This window comes from Vidua chalybeata (assembly GCF_026979565.1).
Source record: "Vidua chalybeata isolate OUT-0048 chromosome W unlocalized genomic scaffold, bVidCha1 merged haplotype SUPER_W_unloc_1, whole genome shotgun sequence".
NCBI lineage: Eukaryota > Metazoa > Chordata > Aves > Passeriformes > Viduidae > Vidua > Vidua chalybeata.
In genome coordinates this window covers 36952-57921 of record NW_026530320.1, presented here as the reverse complement: position 1 = coordinate 57921, position 20970 = coordinate 36952, and the positions used below count along the sequence as shown (strand labels likewise).

General features: G+C 46.7%; 1 protein-coding gene across 2 annotated transcripts in view; it reads right to left on the bottom strand.

Moving 5' to 3' along the window:
• The window catches only part of LOC128782844 (adenosine 5'-monophosphoramidase HINT1-like), a 66811-nt gene extending 57973 nt beyond the window's left edge, over positions 1 to 8838 (bottom strand). The window contains exons 1-2 of one of the 2 annotated variants that reach the window (XM_053933339.1): positions 8680 to 8838; positions 7382 to 7486 (exon numbers count right to left, since the gene is read on the bottom strand). In XM_053933339.1, the coding sequence (XP_053789314.1) occupies positions 7382 to 7435 (54 nt within the window). In that variant the 5' untranslated portion in view covers positions 7436 to 7486; positions 8680 to 8838. The remainder of the gene's footprint in view (positions 1 to 7381; positions 7487 to 8679) is intronic. The other variant, XM_053933340.1, reaches the window with a different exon arrangement.
• Between the last annotated feature and the right edge of the window lie 12132 nt (positions 8839 to 20970).

Below are 20970 nucleotides of genomic sequence, written 5' to 3'. Positions count from 1 at the left end.
GCCCCTGTACAGGGCGAGAAGCTGCTGGGTTTCATTGGGGTAGCTAAGGCACCCTTCTATCAGGTGACGCGTCCGTTTGCCAGGGCTCATTGCCTGTTTAGGTGCAAAGTCCCGGGCATGGGGAGGTGATAACCACTCTAGGAACCTGCCCAAATCCTTCCACACACACTGCCATCCAGGCACCAGCCGCTTCAGGGCACATTTCAAGATCTCCTCACCTACAGTTTGCTTTGTCTTACAGCAGGATGACACCAGATTCCACAAACCCCATAGTATGCCAACAGTATTAGTTAATAGTATTAATAGTATTCAACAGCTTACATGAGGAAGAACAAGGAACACGGGAGCCTGCATTCTAAAACAATACACATCAATCCCAGATAGGGAGAGGGAATCCCTCATTGTCCCCAGAAAATAGCTCCTCCAGCACAACAAAGCCATCAATGTCACAGCAAAGCACAGAGACCCTGTTTGTATTAACATGTTCCCAAACTGAACAAAACAGAGAGATAAGCAGCGTACCTGACAAACTCCATCTCCCGCACAAGAGCTTGCTACTCAATAATGGCTATCGCTATACCATGCAAGATATATAACTGCCATTGTCTCAGCTCACGTTAGGAACCGAAAAAGACTGCTGTGGGTTTATCTTGGCTAGACGCCAGGTGTTCAGCAAACAACTCTATCACTCCCCCTTCCCAGCTGGACAGGAGAGATGAAAAACAACTTGCAGATTGAGATAAGGCAGTTTACTAAAGCAAAAGTGAAAGTTTGTGCATGAACAAGGAGAGGGGAAAAAAACCATTATTGCCTAGTTTCGATCAGCAAGCACTGCCTAGCCACTTCCCAGGAAGCAGGGCTTCCGCACACGTAGCAGTTTCTCTGGAAGGTAAACACTGTAAATGAGAAATGCCCCCCTTTCCTCCTCTTTTACTCCGCTTTTATTTCTGGGCTGATGTCATATGGTATGGAATATCCCTATGGCCAGTTTGGGTCAGCTGTCCTGGTTGTGTCTCCTCCCAGGATTTTGCCCACCCCCAGCCTACTGATGCTGGGGCAGAATGTTGGAGAGACAGCACTGACGCTGTGCCAACACTGCTCAGCAGTAGCCAAAACACTGGGGTCTGATCAACACCTTTCTAGCTACCAGTGCAAAGCACGGTGTGGGAATATGACCGGGGACCCTGTGGACCGGTAACTGGGGATTCAATTAGAGCAAACTTAGGAGTTACATTAGCATCCTCACAGGAGCTATAACAGTACGGGAATTATCGGGTAAATCACAGTTGCTGCTCCCTGGGTGGAATGCAGTTGGCATGACTTGAAACGTGATGATTCCCCATACACACACACACCTGCTAAGGGGGATGGAACGGAGGGTGGAGCGGAGCGAAAGCCAGGCTCTGCAGAAATCCTTGCAGGGAAGGGAACTCAATGGTACTTTGCAGCTGATAAACAGCATACCACCCGTCAACCAAGGGAGACAGGGGAAGATGTCTTACTGCTGAGCCAGCAACTGTGGTGAAATCAACTCTCCTTTGTTGTAGATGTCGGCGAACCCAATGGGAAGAATGATGATGTCTAACTCCATTTTAGAAGGCTGAATGATTTCTTTATTATAATTATGCTATAATACATTAATATGCTATATAAAAGAGGATACTAAATACTACATGCTACTTTCTCTAACTCTCATATCTAACTAATTCACAACTCGTGACCCTGTTCGCCAGAGTCCAGACACAGGTGGATCCGATTGGCCATCAGGCCCAAACAATCCACCATGATCCAACCAAGCGCTCACTCTGGGTAAACAATTCTCCAAACACATTCCACAAGAGAAAAACAAGGAGCAGAAATAGAAATTGTTTTCTCTTTCATTTCTCTCTCTGCACCTCAATAAAAAATCCTGAGAGAGAGAGAAATGTGCTTGCCACACTCCTTAGATGAACTTGCTTCATTAAAGCCTAATAATAATATTAACGCACACCTCCATCCCAAAGTTACCCACCTCCAAAGTGCGACCACCCCTCACTGGGCATGTGGTCTATATTCTTTTTGACTGTATCTTTAAAAGCAAAGCAAGAGAATTTTACACCAATCAGTAACAAAGGTATGTATGACTAGAGTCACTCAAGCTCCACCTAAACACACAGAAATAGTATAAAAATAAGTTGAGAATGGGGAAAAATTAGGGAAGACTCCATCGTAGCTGCTGGGATCAGTTGATGGGCTCAACCTGTCTTCTCCCCCATAGAGATGCCTATTGGCTAAGAATCATACTCTATGCATGCTGAACATTTTATTGGGGATTAGAGCTTCTCTGTATATTCCTTCAGATATATTTTTGCAGTCAGACACTATCACCGACAATCTTCGAACCTTAACCTGTCACAATTTATATTAATAAAGAGTGTTATTCCATAAACTGTTAGTGTGAATCCTTGGCGGACGCTACCAGTCGGCGGCAGCAGCAGGTAACACAGTGGGTAAAGGGGAAGACATGCTGAGGGGTCTCCCTTACACTGTTGGTGTGTTTCCCTAAGTCAGTCGGACCAGCCTCTGATCCAATAGGACCGCTCAGTGAAGGATCCCCCCAACGGGATGCTGACAGACTGGTCGGGCACAACAGTCTCAACCTTCTTGAAGCACAGACAAATTAAACGCTAAAGACTGAGTAAATCCCCCCCACACCAATGGTCAAGGACGCCTCCTCTCTTTTTCATGTGACACACGGCACTGTGAGAGCTGCTATGGGGAAATGAACTCCATCTTAGCAACACCCAAACCAGCATCACTGGGGCCTGATTCTCGGCTGTCCTTTGCTGCTGAAATTGCAGTTATAGAAGACGGATTGGTACCTGCCCTTCACTCAAATCAACATTCAGTCCCTAATTAATTTTCCTGCTCCTAAAATCTCTAAGCCACCAACCCCCTTCTACAAGGAAGAATAAGCCTTTTAGGCTTTGTGGGGTCAGACATTGGCAGGCTGCCAGGGGCTCAACCAGCTGTTCTCTCACCACCCCTCCTCAGTAGGACAGGAGGAGACAATAAGATGAAAAAGTTCCTTCAGGACATAGCCACCTGCCAGATCTAAGGGCAGCAGGGAAATACCCACCCCAGACAGCACTTTACCCTTTCTTAAATATGCTTACACAGGGGTGCCACCAGCTTTGCTGAGTTGCTCAGCTTTGGCTCTCAGGGAAGTCTGGTGCCTAGCTGGTGAAAACTAGCTGTGTCCAGCACAGAGCAGACCCTGGCCTCTTCTCACAGAGGCCATGCCTGCAGGCCACACTCTGTGTCCAGTTCTGATCCCCAGAATTCAATAAAAAGAGGCGGACAGACTGGAGAGCATCCCAAGGAGGGCCATGAAGATGCTCAAAGGGCTGGAGAACCTGCTTTTGCTGATACCTTTTCTGGCGATTCTTTAAGCAACCTAAAACACCCATTCGCACCAATTGGCATAGTCGGAGGGATGGCAAGAGATATCACTGAATACTTACAGAAGCAGGGAATAAGCCTAAGTCCTAAATACTCGGACAAATGGGCTCAGCATGGTCCACAAGCTGTGGAGGAACATCTAAAAGCAGCTAGCATCTGCATGAAGGCTAGCAATGACAAAGGAATTAGTTGCAAAATGTTAAGGCACCTGCCTAGGCTCAGGGGGAACCTCCACACAGTATTCCAGTAGTTCAAGGGAGCCACATGGAGAAGACAAGGGACAACGGGCACAAGCTGCAACAGTCCCCATTGCTGGAGGTTTTTCCAGATGCGGCAGGACAGGGTGCTAAATAATCTCATCTAGTCTCCCTTTCCCACAAGAGGCTGCACCAGATGATCTTTCAAGGTCCCTTCACACCTGGGCTGGTCTAGGATACTACAATTCTCCAGTGGGGGTTGGGGAGTTTTAGCTGGGGGAGCGGGCTCTTCCACTCAGGGGATCTGCAAACTGTCTGCGGCATGGTACCGTGGGAGGTTGTGCGCTCTGACCCGGGACTTTGCCGCGCTGCAACTCAGCACTACGATTGAGTTCTGCCTACCTTCCTCACCTGTGCCCGCTGCTGATGAGAAGATTCCAGCCGCCGGCTGTCCGCCGCCTGCACCTCGACCACTACTAGCACTGAGACCAGCTGCCACCCCCGTGACTTTGCAGGAACTTTTGGAAAGGGGAAGCACCGCCTCTTCCTCTCTCATCTCGGTGCCAGTCCAGGCCACCTGGGGAGGTTCCACGCTCGCATCGGAGCGGCCTCTGCCAGCTGCAAATCAGCAGCTTTTGCCTTGCCTCTCCTTGCGGCGTCCTTTTGGGTCTTTGAAATACCCACTCCTGAGGTAATCTATGCCGAGGATACACAGGGCCTCCGGACCAGTCACGATGGGGTGTTTGCGCCATTCCTTCTTGGTCAAGCTCACTTCAGCTTCCGGTCCAGTCAGCTGTTGGGATCCCCTTGTCACCCCAGAAATAGAGATGGATTCTGCCCCCACATTTCTCAATGGCATTAAAGTACATCGTGTGCCAGTGTCAACTAAAGCCTTATACTTTTTTGGGTCTGATGTGCCAGGCCATCGGATCAACACAGTCCAATAGAGCCTCTCCTCTACCTGGCCAGAGACAGGGCCCCTCTAGTTCTGGTCATGGTACTTATTGTTCCCTTCCTGTAAATATGACCTGGAGGTCCCTTCAAGAGGATTGGACGTAACATCATCACTCCTATGCTGCCGGGAGTATACTCTCGTGGAGTGTACACTCTCTCCTTAGCTGGGGGACGCCTGCTCCTAAGAGCAGAGACTCTCGTCTGTCCTGGCGAGATAATGAAGATTCCCTCCTTAAGCTCCTCTCTTAGTTTCTGGTAGCCCTCTTCAATATTCTCTTCCAGGCTCCAGACATGCTCAGACAGTTTCATTTCCACAGGCGAGACGTGGGCCCGTAACAGGGCGGTGACAGTGTCTTCATAAATGCTGAGTTTACTAACCAGTGCACCCACCTTATCTTCTCCCTCCCTCCATTGCAGCGTCGCTAAGTAACAGGAATATATTTCTGACCCGAGCTGAGCGAATTTCAGCCACATTTGTGATGCGTACTGGACACCGTCTAGACTTTTAGGGAATCCCTTGTCCTCTGAAAAAAAGGATCTCCAGCACAGCTAATTCCCTCAAGCATCGGACACCTTGCTCCATCATGTTCTACTGTCCTTGCGGCACATGGAGGTCCTCCTTACAAAGAGAGATTACAGGTCGGAGTAACGATTTACTCGAGATTACAAAAAACACAGTCATACAGAGAAAACTGGTTTTAACCCACAAAGTCGGAGCACAAATTGGCACACTGTTCGCAAGGTGAGGGTCACAGTACTGTTGAAATTCTGGTCTTCCCTCGGATCCATCAAATGGTGGTGCCCCAAGGCCCCAAACCCAAAGCTCAGGTTATATATGCTCAGGTTCAGGTGAGAATGCTCAGTACCTCCCCCAGGACAGGGAGGTTCACAGTGGAGGAATGTAATACTGTGAGTCATGGGATATTCTGGGAGCCTTTCATGGTCTAAGTCCTTGCAGCTGCCTATTATCCTAGTGCCAGTGAGTCCATTATGGCCCATTAGCAGAGATGACCCCACAGGCTGGGTGGGAATGTGCTGGTGCTTCCCCAGAGGGGAGTTATCAGGGCTGAGTCATTTGTGTGAACAAAAGAAACACTACCCTGCCTTTGAAGGTTTGCCTCTTCTCCCTTATCTCATTTAACACCCATCTTGTAGCCTGAGGTGTTGGGTGTACAGGAGGCAGCTACTGCAAGTGATCCATCATTAGCAGTTCATCAAGAATGACATAGAGGGTGGTACAATACAGTTTGCTTACATGCACATAGTGCTAAACTGGCACCCTACTCCTGTTACCAGGACACCCAGGTCCAACAGGAGGTGGATGCTTCCAACACAGGGCACCACGGTGAAACCACCCTTGGAAAGCATGCATGTAGCCTCACACACAGTATCTTCTACAGTTTTAGCAGCAGCCTACACGGCCTTTCTGTACGTTGGCGTACCACTGCCAAAGAGCTAAGACTTTGCTTCCTACAAGACGCAGCAGAGACTGCTAAGCGCTTCCAGCTTCACACAAACAGGCCAATCACTATCCGTCTCTGAAATGCTGTTATCTGGCTGAAACATTCCACATACTCGCATTCCAGGGAGACACCGTTTGAGCTTGCAGAACTACTTCCCCTCAGTAAGACACGCGAGACGGAGGTGATATCCCCATGACAAATCTTTATTGTGCAACTGCTGCTCAAAGCTTTTATTACCTTCCACAGACACACGGCAAAAAAAATATTACACGTCAAAAGCCGCTACATTGATGGGCAACAGATGAAATCCATTCAGTGGCGATTTGTACGCTTGCAGCAACTCTTGCGGTGCCAAAATCTTAGCCCGGCGGCCAGCCCAACTGACGGCCACCCAGAACGGGTAGATGTATGCGATAGACAGACTGCCCACCCTCGGGCCCTTCATCCACAACCATCCGGAATCCATTGGTCAGGCCCAGGTGAGCAACACACATCTTGCCAACAATCATTACATGCCCAAGAAGCTGGAGAAGGAAGTACAAACCCATAAATAAGTAAAATTAAAAGAAAAAGGAACACATAAAGAGGGCAGAGGGCAGGAAGGGAAGGAACGAGAGCAGAGAACCACCCAGAGAAAGCAGCTAGCCAATTCCTAGCAATTCAACCATTGCATGTCAAATTAATGGCCGTCCGACCGCCGGCAACGGAAGCGTTCCAAGCAAAGTTACCGATTACGCACGCCATAGGGGCAAAAGAGAGCTAGGCAATTTTTCTTAAGCTAAACAGCAAAGGACTACAAAACAGCCACACAAGCTGACTTTGTCTCCGGGTTAAAGCCCCCATTGTGCCTTCAGGCAACATAACCAATCCTGGTGGAAAAGAAACTTTAGGCTGCCTTTTGCGTGGGTTTACAACGTCTTTGAACATGGCTTTCATAGCTAAAAGCAAAACATCCAGCACCTCTCAACCAGCTTTGTCCTTCCTTGCCCCTGACCTGCCAAAAACCCCAAGCACTCTTCTGCAGGTTACAAGTTCTACTTCACTTACTCTAAACCACGACAATAGGCACCAGACTGCGCTCCAAAACAACACTGCATTTTGCACCAGAAGTACATACCCAGGGACCAGCACTGCTTGACAACACTGCTTTTAGTCAAAAAGCTCAACTCCATTACAAGCTAGAAGCAAAAAGATGACAGCGCCAGAAAACCCAAAGGAGCCTACTGTGCCCTATCAAGGGGGAACGGGGGAATGGGAAAGAGTCTAGTAAATGAGGAACTAGCTACAGGTACAGTTTAGCATACAGAAAGCTCACACAGTACTTACAGATTCACCAGAACCTCCTGCTTCAGACAACTCGATAATTGGCTCTTTAGGCATGACTAGGAAAAGCGTCCCGTCTAGGGGCAAAAGATCATGGAACGTACGGCACTGGAGGAAGATGAAACAGTTAAAACATAACCGGCTTTAGAGAAAGGTAAGAGCTTATGCAAACCCATCTGCCCCGCTGAACTCCTACAGAAGCAGATTACCAGATACCCCAAACACAAGCCAGAACATGGATTTTTCTTGCATGATCATAATGCTTTCTATACCCAAAACACCACATCTTTACAGAGCCCCCTCCAGAAGTGGGATTTGTCATGCAAGACAATGGGGGAAGGAGACAGGCCACTGCTTGCAATTAACAACCTCCAGTATGTTTTAGTTTGGGCTGATTGTTTCCTAAGCAGTTTTTCTATTGGATGTGGGCCATGCAGAGACTGGAGACAAATGGCTTAACTGAATCATCAAAGAGTTTAGTGAAGTGGAAGAGCAGTGGCCATTCGTTTCCCACAGGACAGGGAGCTCCCAAGTGCATAGGATGAGTCTGTCTTCTATACTGCATGCAAGCTCTGCCTTTAAAAGCAGAAGGCATCCCTAACTGTTAACTTTCAGCATTTTAACAACTAAGTCATATGGGATATTACCTTAAAGTTAACATCGCATAGGCAACGGCTGTATTGGTTTCCCCCCGGGCTAAGCAGCTCACTCTAGTTTCCAGTACCAACATTCGTGACCCTTGCAAGCATGCTGTTATCACGGTCTTACTTCACCACAGAAACAAGTTCTGGAAAGCCCTTGCAGCCTGCAGGATGATCACTTTATAATTTTTTATTTTTTTTTTTTAACTAGAGAAAACAGTAATTCCTTGCCCTAATAATCCAGTTTGCGGGTTCAGAACCAAAGCCTAGCACAGCGAAGCTGCGAAACCTCTTCGATACTGTTAGGAGACACATTGAGGCCGAGTTACCGTCAGAGGTCCTTCTCTACGCGCGCACACGACACGGTGGGGGTGGAATGCGAGGCGAGTCCGGACAACACCGGCAACCCAGTACGGCCGCGGCAGCCGGAGGGGTGGGGGTGCGGCTCAGAACAAGCTTAGGGGATGGTGCAGTAGAGAGCGCCACAATCCAGAGAGGCCCCGTCCGTCCCCCGTCCCTGCACCTAGCCGCAGCAGGAGCACCCTGCCGCGCGCCCGGGCACCGCGCACCGGCTCCTCGCCTCAGATGCCCGCAAGCGCGGGAGGAGGGGGATGGGGGGGAAGGGAAGAGGAACCGCGCACAGAGCAAGGGTGCGGCTACCTCCTCGTCCTCGTCGCTGACGATACCAGAGAAACGCCTTGCCGGGAATCTTTCCGAAGACAGTAGTGGCGCCACCAGGGCCAGAGGCCAGCACCCCGACACTCTCGCCAGCCAAGGACAACGCCCGTGTCCACCCCGACACTTCCTCCACTAAGCCGGGCCCTACGCGGCGCCCATTGGGCTGACGGATTGTGGCCCGCGTCTCGATTTGCTGTCTCGCCTGTCATTTTCGCTTTTCCCCGCCCCCTTGGCGAGTCCGCCCTCTTCGACCTGGTGCCCGCGGGGCGCGGAGGGATCTGCCCCGTGTAGTGCTGCGACCCTGAGGGCGGGCTACGAGGTCGCAGAAGACGCTGTAGTAGCTACAAGTACTGTTTCTTGTTCTTTGTTACCACGTCGAGTTGTGAAAAATGCATGTTATATGATTGGCTCTTCGCAAATATTAAAATGAATACTATATGTGTTAGGTTGGAAAGTAGTGTTGTATTAATCCTTTTTTAGTAGTATTGTATTAATCATTTAAAGTAGTGTGTTAAATATAGTTTTAGGCTATAGCATAATATTAAAATAGAAGCTATGTGATGTAAGATAACTTTTTGTGGCCAGCACAAGGAACGGATGAGATAATCGAGAAATTCTTCGCACAGAGTTAACAGCAAGAGTTACTGCCTCCTTAGCAGAAAAGACAAACATCCTTCCACCTCCTCTCCGTCTTTAAGGAGCCACCAGTATTAAGGGGAAAAAGTCGACAAAAACCAGAAAAATCCCTAGTTTGCAAGGAATTTATGCATCATGTATGCGATATATGAATATGCAACAGGCTACTGCTTTTAAGGGCTAATCCTTTGTTCACAAGGCATGCTTTTCGTGGCTTAGTGCCCGGGAGCATCCGGATGTCCGTAATTCTTTGCTTTTATTGTCCTTTATTGTCCTAAATCTGATTATCCAAATTCTTATTGCTCTATTTTTTATTACTGTTTTTATAACAATTTCATTACTATTAAACGTTTAAAATTTTAAAACAAGTGAATGGCATATTTCACAGACTCCACCCCAAAGGTGCCTGTGCCTTTTTGGTGCTGCTCCCTCCAGTCAAATGACTGCTTTGGCCAGGGCAGGCCTGGCTTCAACTTCTCAGGACATTTTGAAAAAACAACACAAGTTGCTCTACATTGTTTGCTGAAAGCCCCACTTCCATTGCAGACATTTCTAAGCTGCACGTCTCCTGGAAGCAAATAAAATGCAAAGCGTGCGTTCGGCACTGCTGGCTTGAGGGCTCAGGAGAGTAGGATTTGCATTAAGCTGGATAGGAGGCTTCTAGAAAAATAGGCAGTGCCCTCAAAGCTGCCCAACGGTGGTCTGTGGTGCCCTGCACCCCCGGGGACAATGAGCACCTTGAATGGTCCACACAACTGTCTTGTAACATATATGAACCCTGCTTTCCTCTATATCGGGCTAAGGATATCCTTGGCCGCCTTTGAGGCAAGGGCACATTGTCCTATTTTGCAAAGCTGCTTTCCAGCCGATCGGCCTCCAGCATGTACTGGTGCATGGGGTTGTGTCTCCCCAGAGGTGCAGGACTTGTGTATCCACAGGTTCCTCGGGTGGTCTCAAAAGAGATCGTTTCCTATGATGGAAGGGACTTTGTTCCCCAAGTCCCTGCCTTGAGGTTCAGGGTCTCAAGAGGCTTGCTAACCGTGCCAGTGAAAACACAGGGAAATGAATCACCGAGTACCACAGCCTTCTCCATGTTGCTGGCCACTAGACCGCCTGGCTTATTTAACAGCAGCGGGGGAAGGGGGGGGGGTGGGTTGCATATGCTTTCTTTAGTCTTATTTTCTGACCAACGCACCTGTGGAAGCCCATTGTCCGATTCTTTACATCCCCTGCCAAATTCAGCTGCAGCTTTGCCTTAGCTTTTCTGATCCCATCCCTACAGACTGGGGCGGCATCTTTAGATTCTTCCTAGAATGCATGTCCCTGCTTCCACTACGTATGCATTTCCACTTTGTGCTTCAGCTCGGCCAGAAGCGAAGGCCATTACTCAGACATGCTCATCTCCTGCCTAACTTGCCTGATTTCTTACGTCAACCTCATCCTCTTAATCAGGTGGCCTATTGTAAATACTGACCACAAGGTTTCCTTTGTTGGCTTGTGTGGGATTATGACCATGGAGCCAGGAAAGGGTTAAGGCCTAAACCGTGTACCCTCCATGTTATCTTTACTGATGGAGATCCACATAGCTGACATCAAGAAAGGATAATATGGCCGAAGGAGGAGTTCATGGGCAGCTAGGATAGCCCTCTTTTGTCTCTGATGAACGGCATGAAATGGAAAGAATCTTAAGAGCGGAACTTTGAAGGACACCGAGGCCAAAAATGTAACCTTTGCCTGATTAAGGGTCATTTAAGTATTAAAATGTACACTCATGCATATGCTAATAAGCTTACTGAAGTACATGCTACCACATATATGATATATCACTCAGCTCTCCGCTTAGATCATGCTATACATAAGGAGAATATTGGGCTGTATATAAGGAGGGTAGAAATTTCAGCTGGTGTTGGATGTTAGGATTTTTCTTTTTCTTTCCCTCATGGAATTTCGTCCCATGTGTTGCTAGGAAAAAATAACTACAATGCTTAAGAAAAGAAAAGATGTAGCTGGGTGTCACAACATTCCATTGAAATGGCCCTGGCTTGGGGCAGGTTGCAAGTGATAACAGGAAAAAAAAAAAAGGTGAGTAGGTGTCCTAGGGTGACTTTATGATGCTCGTATCCCCATTCGTCTGTTTAGCCCAAAAATAAGTTTTGCATCTTTAAGACTAGTTCTAAAAGCAAAGGGAGGAAAATAAAGCCATACAATTTGTTTTCAGAAAGTACACTCACTCCTCCACATTCCTACTCCTAGACTGTGTTGTCTGCAGATGGACAGACGGTGAGACAAAGCTCTCCTTTGTTTTTAGTTGGTTTTTAGCTAACTGAAGCAAAGAAGTTCCCTAGACTGCAGTTTTTCTTTTTCTTTAGACCTGTTTAAACCTACTCTAAACTAAACACCCAAAAGAACACCAACCGCTCACACTTGTAGCCCACCGGGCTGGGCCTGGACCACAGCATTTCTAATGCCAAAAAGACTAATAAACGACTAAGTAAGCTGAGCTACAACCTACAAAAGAGACTTTCTACGTTTGTCATCTCTTTTCGAGCAGAAAGTTTTATTGTTTAATATTATTCATTTTTTAAATGCTAGTAAATGCTTTACTTATTAAATAAACAGTTTATGAAAAACAGAGTTCACTCCTTAGAATTTTTAAAAGTTTAATGATAAGAGGATAAAAGAGGGACAATATTTCCAGCGCTGGGGTACTTTTGATGAACGGCCAAAGACCACACTAAAAATCTTTAAATCATATTCTCTATATACAGTTACATGGGTTACATTGCTGGGGTTACATGCATATTCATTAGCTTATACATTATTTAAACTTTCCCGAGAGCTTTTGATGTTGCAGGGGCTCTTTGTGTTTAGGTTTCCTATCCTGACTTATTTGTATGACATCCTGAGATCAAGTCAATAAATTTTATTCCTTCCTGTGATTTCAACCCTGTTGTTTCACACTTTTCTGATAAGAGGAGTTAATGATCTCTTCCCCAGTCTCCTCTGGTACTCTGTCTTGCGTCACTGTTATCACTTGGACAGGTCAGTCAGTGGATGGCCTTGCACTGTTTTTCTTAGTTACACAAAAGCCTTTTCACATCTTATGTTTTGCTAAGGTCTATAGTACAATACGTTAATCGCACTACTATTTCTATAAGCAATACATAGATATATTCATTACACTACTATTTCTATGAGCAATACAGTACATACTTAAGCTGATGGATTATATTATGTTATATTATATTATATTATATTATATTATATTATATTACATTACATTACATTACATTACATTACATTACATTACATTACATTATATTATATTATATTATATTATATTATATTAACAAGCAGCTAAAAAGTTATAATTTGTACCATATCTAGATACTTATGATCAATAACAATATGCAAAAGCTATTATATAAATGCGAAAGCCAATATTATCTGGTAATTTTTAACAATCCCTTCTCTTTGCTTTTCTTACTGTATTTGGCTTGAGCTACAACTTTTGAACTTCTGTACTCTTGGTATACTGATACCTTTCATAGATCTTAAATGCCTCGCTTTTATAATCTTTTACTTTTCTCAATACCATAATTTTCTGCCTTTGTCCTATGGTTCTCAACTTTGGATTGGTGGGTACTGCCATTATTTGCATATTTTGGACTACATAAGTAATTAATTGAATAAAGCAAGGGATCAAACATGGAAGAAAAATTAGACCCGTTATTCTACATAGCACTACAAATCCTGCCCTCTTCCACCAGGATATTTTTAAAAAAATCTTCTAATCACCCTTTATTCATTACAGATTCCTATTTCTGGACTGGCACATGGGCTATTTTCTGGGTGTTTCTGGCTATATCCAAAACTGCATCCCCATTATCATCAATTTGTAGATAGCAATCAGATGTGTTAAACTTTCCGCAAACCCCTCCTTCTTCTGCTAACAAATAGTCTAATGCTAACCAATTTTGATACATGGCAGTTCTGGTTTGCTGTTTGAATGTTAATTCCATGGCCTTGGCCGTTTCATTAGATATGAATTCTACAGTCCATTAAAGCAACCAGCTAAGAGATAAGGCAGAAGCACGATACCTGCTCGAGCTTCATGCTTATCTTCCAAAAAAATCTGCAAACATCAACACAACCCTTCCTCACAAAACCCCAGTCCACAAAATCTGCACGCGAGATGAAAAGATGACTGATGTCTGTGACATCAATCGCAATCTTGACACTGGTTCACGTCTGCGTGCTTGCTTCTGTGCTCCCAGGTTCACCACTTGCTTGTTTCTGGACTCAATATGGTTTCATGTGTTTTGCCAGAATCCACTTCGGTCCTGCACCTGTGGAGACACAAGCATACCCTTTGTCCCAGGTTATTAGTTGGAATGGGCCTTCAACCTGCCCTGTCTCTAGGTTTCTGATCAAAACTAAAGGATTCTCCCTTAGTTTCACCTGGGTACTATTCAAAAAATGCCTGACAATTGGTGGAGCGGGTTCTGCGAAGGAGCTGTTCAGGAAGTTTAAAACATGCAATGCTTTGTTCAACCGTATCTGAGGCGTAGCCTCTGCCTCTCCCCTTTCTGTTTATCTAAAAGAGATTTTAAAGTGTGGTGTGTCCTCTCAATGATGGCCTGGCCCGTAGGGGAATAAGGGATGTCAAAACTGCGATGAACACCCCAATATTTTAAGAATGTATCAAGGGTTTGTCCTCTGTAAGTTGGGCCATTGTCTGTTTTGACTTCTTGAGGAACACCTAATGATGCAAATGCTTGCAAAAAATGCTGACGTGCATGTTTTGTTGTTTAACCTGTGTGCAGGGAGGCAAAGACTGCTTCCAAGAAAGTGTCCACTGACACATGAATATTTTTGAGTCTCCCGAAGGATGGGTATTTTGTGACATCTGTCTGCCACAACTGCAGACTCTGCAATCCTCTTGGATTGACCACTCCTGTGGAAACAGGAGGCTGCACGAGCTGACAATCAGGGCAAGCACTTATGATGGCCCTCGCTTGATCTTTGGAAATGCGAAATGTGCGCATGAGTGTTTGTGCATTCTGATGAAAGAACGCATGACTCAGTTTTGCCTGTTCAAAAATGTTCAGCAAGGTATTTGAAACTATCATGGTCAGTTCGTCTGCTCGTGCGTTTCCTTCTGCTAGGAATCCTGGAAGGGAAGAGTGTGATCTCCTGTGAGAGAAAAAATATTTATGTTTTCTCTGCTGTAGCACTCTGCATGCTCACAAGATAACAGTACAAATCCTCATCGACTTCTTTCAGAAGTGACCCTTTTGACTATGTTCGCTACATAGGCTGAATCTGTAATTAGATTGAGAAGTTCTTGAAACATTTGAAATGCTCTGACCACTGCCGCTAATTCTACAATTTGAGGCGAGCCCTGTATTGTTTGGATGTCTGATTCCCACTTTTTTGTGGTTGCATTCTGCCAAAGTTATGACTGATTTATGTGCTTTGACTGAACCATCGGTGAATAATGTTATCGCATTCAATGGTACTTCACTTATCATGGGTTTTTCTCTGAAATTTAATTTTGTTTGCAGCAGCTTGTGACCTGGGAAATTACTTGAACAAGCACCTGAATAATTTAAGAATGTAATTTGCAAATCCTCTGATCTTTGCAATGCCCAATCAAAATAATCTTTTTTCAAAGGCAGGTAAATTGTTGTCAAATCTTTGCCTGCCATTGCTAACAATCTGGCTCTGGCTCTGATTATAATCTGGGCTGTCATTTCTAATGTGGTGAAAATTGTTTGGGGAGTTCTGTAGGGTAAGAAAATCCATTATCAACAAAGGGTCTTTTTCTGATGAGCCCCACTGGAATATGAGACCACAGAGTTGTTTTTTTTCTCGCAAGATTGCAAGGAAAAACAGTTGCAACATTGCAAAACAATGCACTTGTCTCTGTTGAAGAGCTTCGGCAATCTTCTCAAGGGCATCTTGAGCGTCAGGCATAAGAGTTCTGGGGGATTTGATATCAGAGTCTCCTTTCAACAGATTGAAAAGCGATGAAAGTTCATCATTCGTGATCCCCAAAATTGGCCTGATGCAATTGATCTCTCCTAAAAGTTGCTGTAGGTCCTGTAGATTATTGACTTGAGTCCTAATTTGTATCTTCTGTGGTCTTACCGTCTGTTCTGTGATTTTCCATCCCAAGTAGTTCCATGGTGAGACTTCCTGGATTTTTGAGGTGGAAACTTCCAACCCTGCATTCTGAACTTCCACAATCACGCTGCCACGAGTCTCCTGCAGCTCTTGAGGCATTGGCGCTGCAATGAGCAGATCATCCATATAGTGAATGATCATTGCCTGTGGATGTTTCTTCTGCACAGGAGACAAGGCTCATACCACAAACCATTGGCAAATCGTTGGCGAATTCTTGAGGCCTTGTGTAAGAACAATCCAATGATATCTCTGCAAGGGTTCTTGTCTGTTGGAGCTTGGGACAGAAAATGCAAATCAAGGCGCATCTTCTGGATGAAGTGGGATGTTGAAGAAGCAATCGTTGAGATCGATGATCACAAGTGGCCAATCTCTCAGAATCATTGAGAGAGATGGAAGTCCAAGTTGAAGTGGTCCCATTTCTTCAATGACCTCATTGATTTTCCTGAGGTCATGGAGCAATCTCCATGAGTCAGAAGATTTCTTGTGGATCACAAACACTGGAGAGTTCCAGGGACTAGTTCTCGGTTTGATGTGACCTTTCTGCAATTGCTCTTCAACCAGTCTCTTGAGGGCACTCAGTTTCTTTTGTTCAAGGGGCCACTGAGCCACCCAAATGGGATCATCCGTCTTCCAGGTCAACTTCAAGGTGGTAAGTGCCACAGTGACCCCCACTAAAAATCCATTTCTATTTTCATTCCCCATTGTGATAAAATGTCTCTTCCCGACACTGTGATGGACTTCTGCACAACGAAGGGACGAATGATGGCTGTCTTCCCTCCTGGCCCTGAAACAACGATGGGGTTTTCACTTTGCAGGCACAGTGTGTTTCCTCCGATGTCTGAGAGGGCGCCCAAAGGTGTTCTCAAGGTCCATTCTCTTGGACAAAAGAGGTATGAGATGACTGTGACATCCGCACCTGTATCCAGCATGCCTCTGATTGAAATAATTTTGTCGCCGCATGTCAAATTGCAAGCGATCACAGGTCTATCGTGACCTATTTGTTTCACCCAGGTGGCATGAATGTCTGCATCTTCATTGACAGATAAAACTTGTCTACTCACCACTGGCATGATCTGTTTTGTTGCATGAGGCGGCAAGGCAATAGCTTTGGCTATTGGAGTATTTTCTGGAAGGATCAATGGAGGACGGCGTAAAGCTCGAGACAAAACTGTTAGTTCTTCGTTTTCATCTGCCGAGACAATTGATGGATAAACAATGAGCCCTAAAATCCTGCATCTGTCTTTGCCTATAAGTAAAAAGTCTTGCCTGTTCCATGATGTTCCAGTGACCCCCGTGGGGATCACTGCATGATCGTAGTTTAAAAAGCATACTAATTTGGAGGCTGCCAATTCACATTGTGTGCCTGGGGGAACAATTCTGGGTCATTGGGGAACTGGCAGATGGTCCTGCTGATGGAATCTGATTGATGTTCCCGAATGGTTGTGTTGTCACTGGGACTGGGAACCCCTGTGGGGTTCCTGGCAGAGGCATTGCCATCACTTGTGTCATAACGCATTGGTGTCCCGCGCTCTTCTTTGAGTTTCCTGGAATTGGTAGAGGTTTTCCATCCACATCTGTTTTGGAAGAGCATTGATTTGCATAATGTTTTCCTCTTCTGCATCTGGGACAAAGACTCAATGCCTTCGTGCCTTTTGCTAGTTCTGGACAATTCTTCCTCATGTGCCCATGTTTTCCGCATTTGAAGCATGTTCCTGCAACCAATGTTGCCATCACTTGTGTGGGACTGGCTGGCTGAAGAGCTGGACGAAGAGCCTCCAGTGTTTTTGAGAATCTTGACTGAGTTGAGGAACTGGATTTTCGGCCTGAAAGCCAAGTCTTTGGAGCAGGAATGTAGAAAGCTGAAGTGTCTGCTGATGTCCAGAAGCCAGGTATTTCTTTAGATGAAACAGGAATGCCTTGTCCTGCTGTGATGTGGATAACATTCTCATCGCTGTCCTCCTGTAATGCAGGAAGTTGTTGTTGATCCTCCATGGCTTGAGTACCGGTGTCCTGTCCCGTGTGTGCTGTGCCTTGCCTTGTCATGTTCACTTTTCCTAGAATGATGACTACTGTGTCTTGCTCTTCTTCTACAAGGCATGCTTTGAGTGCCTCAATTGATCGTGAGCGATTTTGCATATCCTGGATTAAAATGATTTTGCATTGTTTTTTCTGCAGCTTTTGCAATGCTTGTTGTAATGTGGCCTTTGTTCCACAAGGCGGCGCTGTTGTTCCACGGATCGGCTGTGAACCGCGTTTCGCCGCGGCAGGACCTGCCGCGATTTGGAGTGGCTGGAAAAGCTGTGCTGTGCTGAAATGCGGTGCTGCGTGTGCCTTCTCAGGACATGGTGGCTGCTGTAGCTGTGTGATGCTTGACCGCATCAGTTGCTGGCAAGGGACCACAGCGGTTGCAGCAGAGGGAACACGGGCTGCCACGGCTTCTGCGGCCACGGCTTGGGCTGCAGTGGGTGGGGCTGCGGGGGGTGAATGGGTGATGCGCAGGGAGCATGCGCCAACCTTGGCTGCGACTGAGCCTGCGCGGACGGGCAAGGGGGGAGGATGGTGACATCAGAGCCACTACCTGCAGGGCCCGCCCCCTGTGCCGTTGTTCCAGGTCCAGGGGTGGGGATGGGAGGGACTTGGATGATGCTGGCCGGCCCCAGGGCCACTCTGACCGAGCGACCGGGTGGGGCGTGCCCTTGTGACGTCTTTTTTGGAGGCTGGAAGCCGACTGAGGCTGTGGGTGGCCCGCCGGAAAACGAAGGCATTGCCACGAAAGTCTCGGGTGTCTGTGACGCCTCTCAGAGTTGGGACTGGGGCAGGGAAAACAGAACGGAATGGGACGGCCCCTCCAACCCCCCCTTCTCCCACCTCAGGGATATGCAGAGATGTAAAAAATTCATAGACATGTCTTCTTCCTCATCTTTACCAATAAGTAATTTAAAACATGGAAGCCACTGCCCAGCGGGGTTTTCCCGAGATGCAGCCCATCCACTTTCTTCCTCCCCCCCCCCGTCTCCTCTCCTGCTCCGCCCTCTCCCTCAGATGTTTCTCCCTCCTCCCCAGAGACAGATTCCCGAGGCTTGGTAGGGTCATGTGGTGGGTCACGAGTTTTGGGGGATCTCCCCAGAAATCCACTTTCTGGGATGGCAGACTGCTGCCTTTCTTCCCCTGAGGAAAAACGCTCAGGTGTTTGAGGATTTTTCTGTGATTGATGTGTAGCAGATTGCAAAAATTTCGTGTCATATGTAGCTTGATAGAGTGCTCTAGAAGCTGCAAACAGCACTCTTGCATTTGGATTGTGGGCTGCCACGTCCTCATATAACTTGATGCTAGCATCCGCCCAAAAAAAGGGTTGAAATAAATTTTTCTCTTTAAGAGATGGGTAATTTTCCTTTGCCCAAAGTAATAAATTTTCCAAATCCTTTTTGTGCAGTTTTGATGAGTGCTGTTTCACTAGGGATTCTAATTTTTGGAGTGCATCCAAATCACTTTTGGCGAGATTCCCTCCCATTTTTGTCCCCTTCAGAGCTTACCGAATTTGGGGTTCAGCTCTCAGTCCCGAGATCCATCCAGCAGAGCACGGGATGTGACTCCTGTGGCCACCAGGAATTGAGGTGTTGAACAGCTGAGTCCTTTCACCTCCGGAGGAATTTTGATGAATCTGGCTCACTTCCAGCGACTCAGTGGGATGGGATGATCTCTTCAGAGCTGGATTTTCCTCTCACTGGGGCACCAGTTGTGAGTTTTCGGGCCCCACGTCAGGCAACTCCCTGAGGGCTCCCCTGGCAGGGTGAAACCCCCTTGAAGCAGTTCTTTGTCAGGAAAAGCAGACACACAGGATTTTTTCGGTCTCTGGGTTCTTGTTTTATTGTTATCAAGACTTCAGCACACTGTCTGCACTCAGACCTTATATTCGTGAAAACAGCACAAAATGGCTAACAATCTCTTGTTACAAGGTCTTTTAAGTCTAATCAGAAATGAAACTGCCCAATTAAGAAGTGACACCTAGATTATTTCCCTTTCTAACCCAATAACTGACCCCTAAAGGCCCGCAATATGGATTTTTCTGCCCAATTACAAGATACCACCCAAACCCAAGAAGAAGAAGGAAGAAGAAGAAAGAAGAAAGGAACTCGAGACAACACCCTGTATCCTCCATCTTGTACCCATCTACAATATGCTAAAAATCCTAAAACCTAAATTTCTCACCCATGTGACATACTAAACTACTCTCTACAATCCCTACAATCTATTTCACACTTTTGTCGTCTCTCTTGTGCAGGGATAAATCTTTTGTGCAGGGATATTTCCCCTGCCCTGGGTTCCCACACAAATCCACACCTGTATCTGGTGGAGTTGCAAGTTGCCTGGATGCACATTCTTCTGGCCTGAAGGGTGCATGCATCCCAGGCACCCCTCCCCCTTCTGTTTGAGGGAAGGTAAAAAGGGTTACAGGCTCTGGATGTCAAGGGATTGAGGAGGTAGTGGTTGAACTTGCTGTCTGTGTTGATATTGAAGAGGATGGAAGACAGCGAGTTTGGTGCTTTTGTGATTGAAAGCGATGAGCAGATTCCTGAAGCTGGAGAAAAAGCTGTGTTACAAAATCTTGAGAAAATAAAAAAAATCTTGGCTGAGTTGAAGAACTGGATTTTTGACTTGAAAGCCAAGTCTTTGGAGCAGGCATGTAAAAAGCTGAAGTGCCTGTTGATGTCCAAAAGCCAGTTGGTTCTTTGGATGAAATAGGAATGTCTTGTCCTGCTGTGATGGAAATAACATTTTCGTCTCTGGCATCCTGGGTTCCAGGGAGTTGTTGTTGTTGTAGATCATCCATGGCTTGAGTGCTGATCTCCTGTCCAGTGTGTGCTGTGCCTTGGCAAGACATATCCATTTTTCCTGGAAAGATGACTATTGTGTCTTGCTCTTTTTCCGCAAGGGATGCTTTGAGGGCTTCAATTGATTGTGGGCGATTTTGCATATCCTGGATTAAAATGATCTTGGATTCTTTCTTTTGCAGCTTTTGCAATGCTTGTTTGTAATGTTGCCGCTGTCCCACAAGGTAGCGCTGTTGCTCTATGGATCGGCAGTGAACCGCTTGGGATGGTTTGAAAAGCTGTGCTTTGCCGAGATATGGTGGAGCCGGGTGTGCCTTCTCAGGGGACGGCGGCTGCTGTAGCTGGGTGATGCTTGACCGCATCAGTCACTGGCGAGGGACCACAGCCGTTGCAGCAGAGGGAGGATGGGTTGCCGCAGCTTAGGCAGCCGTGGCTTGGGCTCCAGTGAGAGAGGCTGGGGGGTGCTCAGGGAGCACGCGCCACTCCTGGCTGCGACTGAGCCTGCGCAGACCGGCGGGAGGGGCGTGTGACGTCAGACCCACTTACCGTGGGTCTCGCCCTCCGTGCCCCTGTTCGGGATTCAGGAGCGGGGATGGGTGGGACCTGGATGACGTCG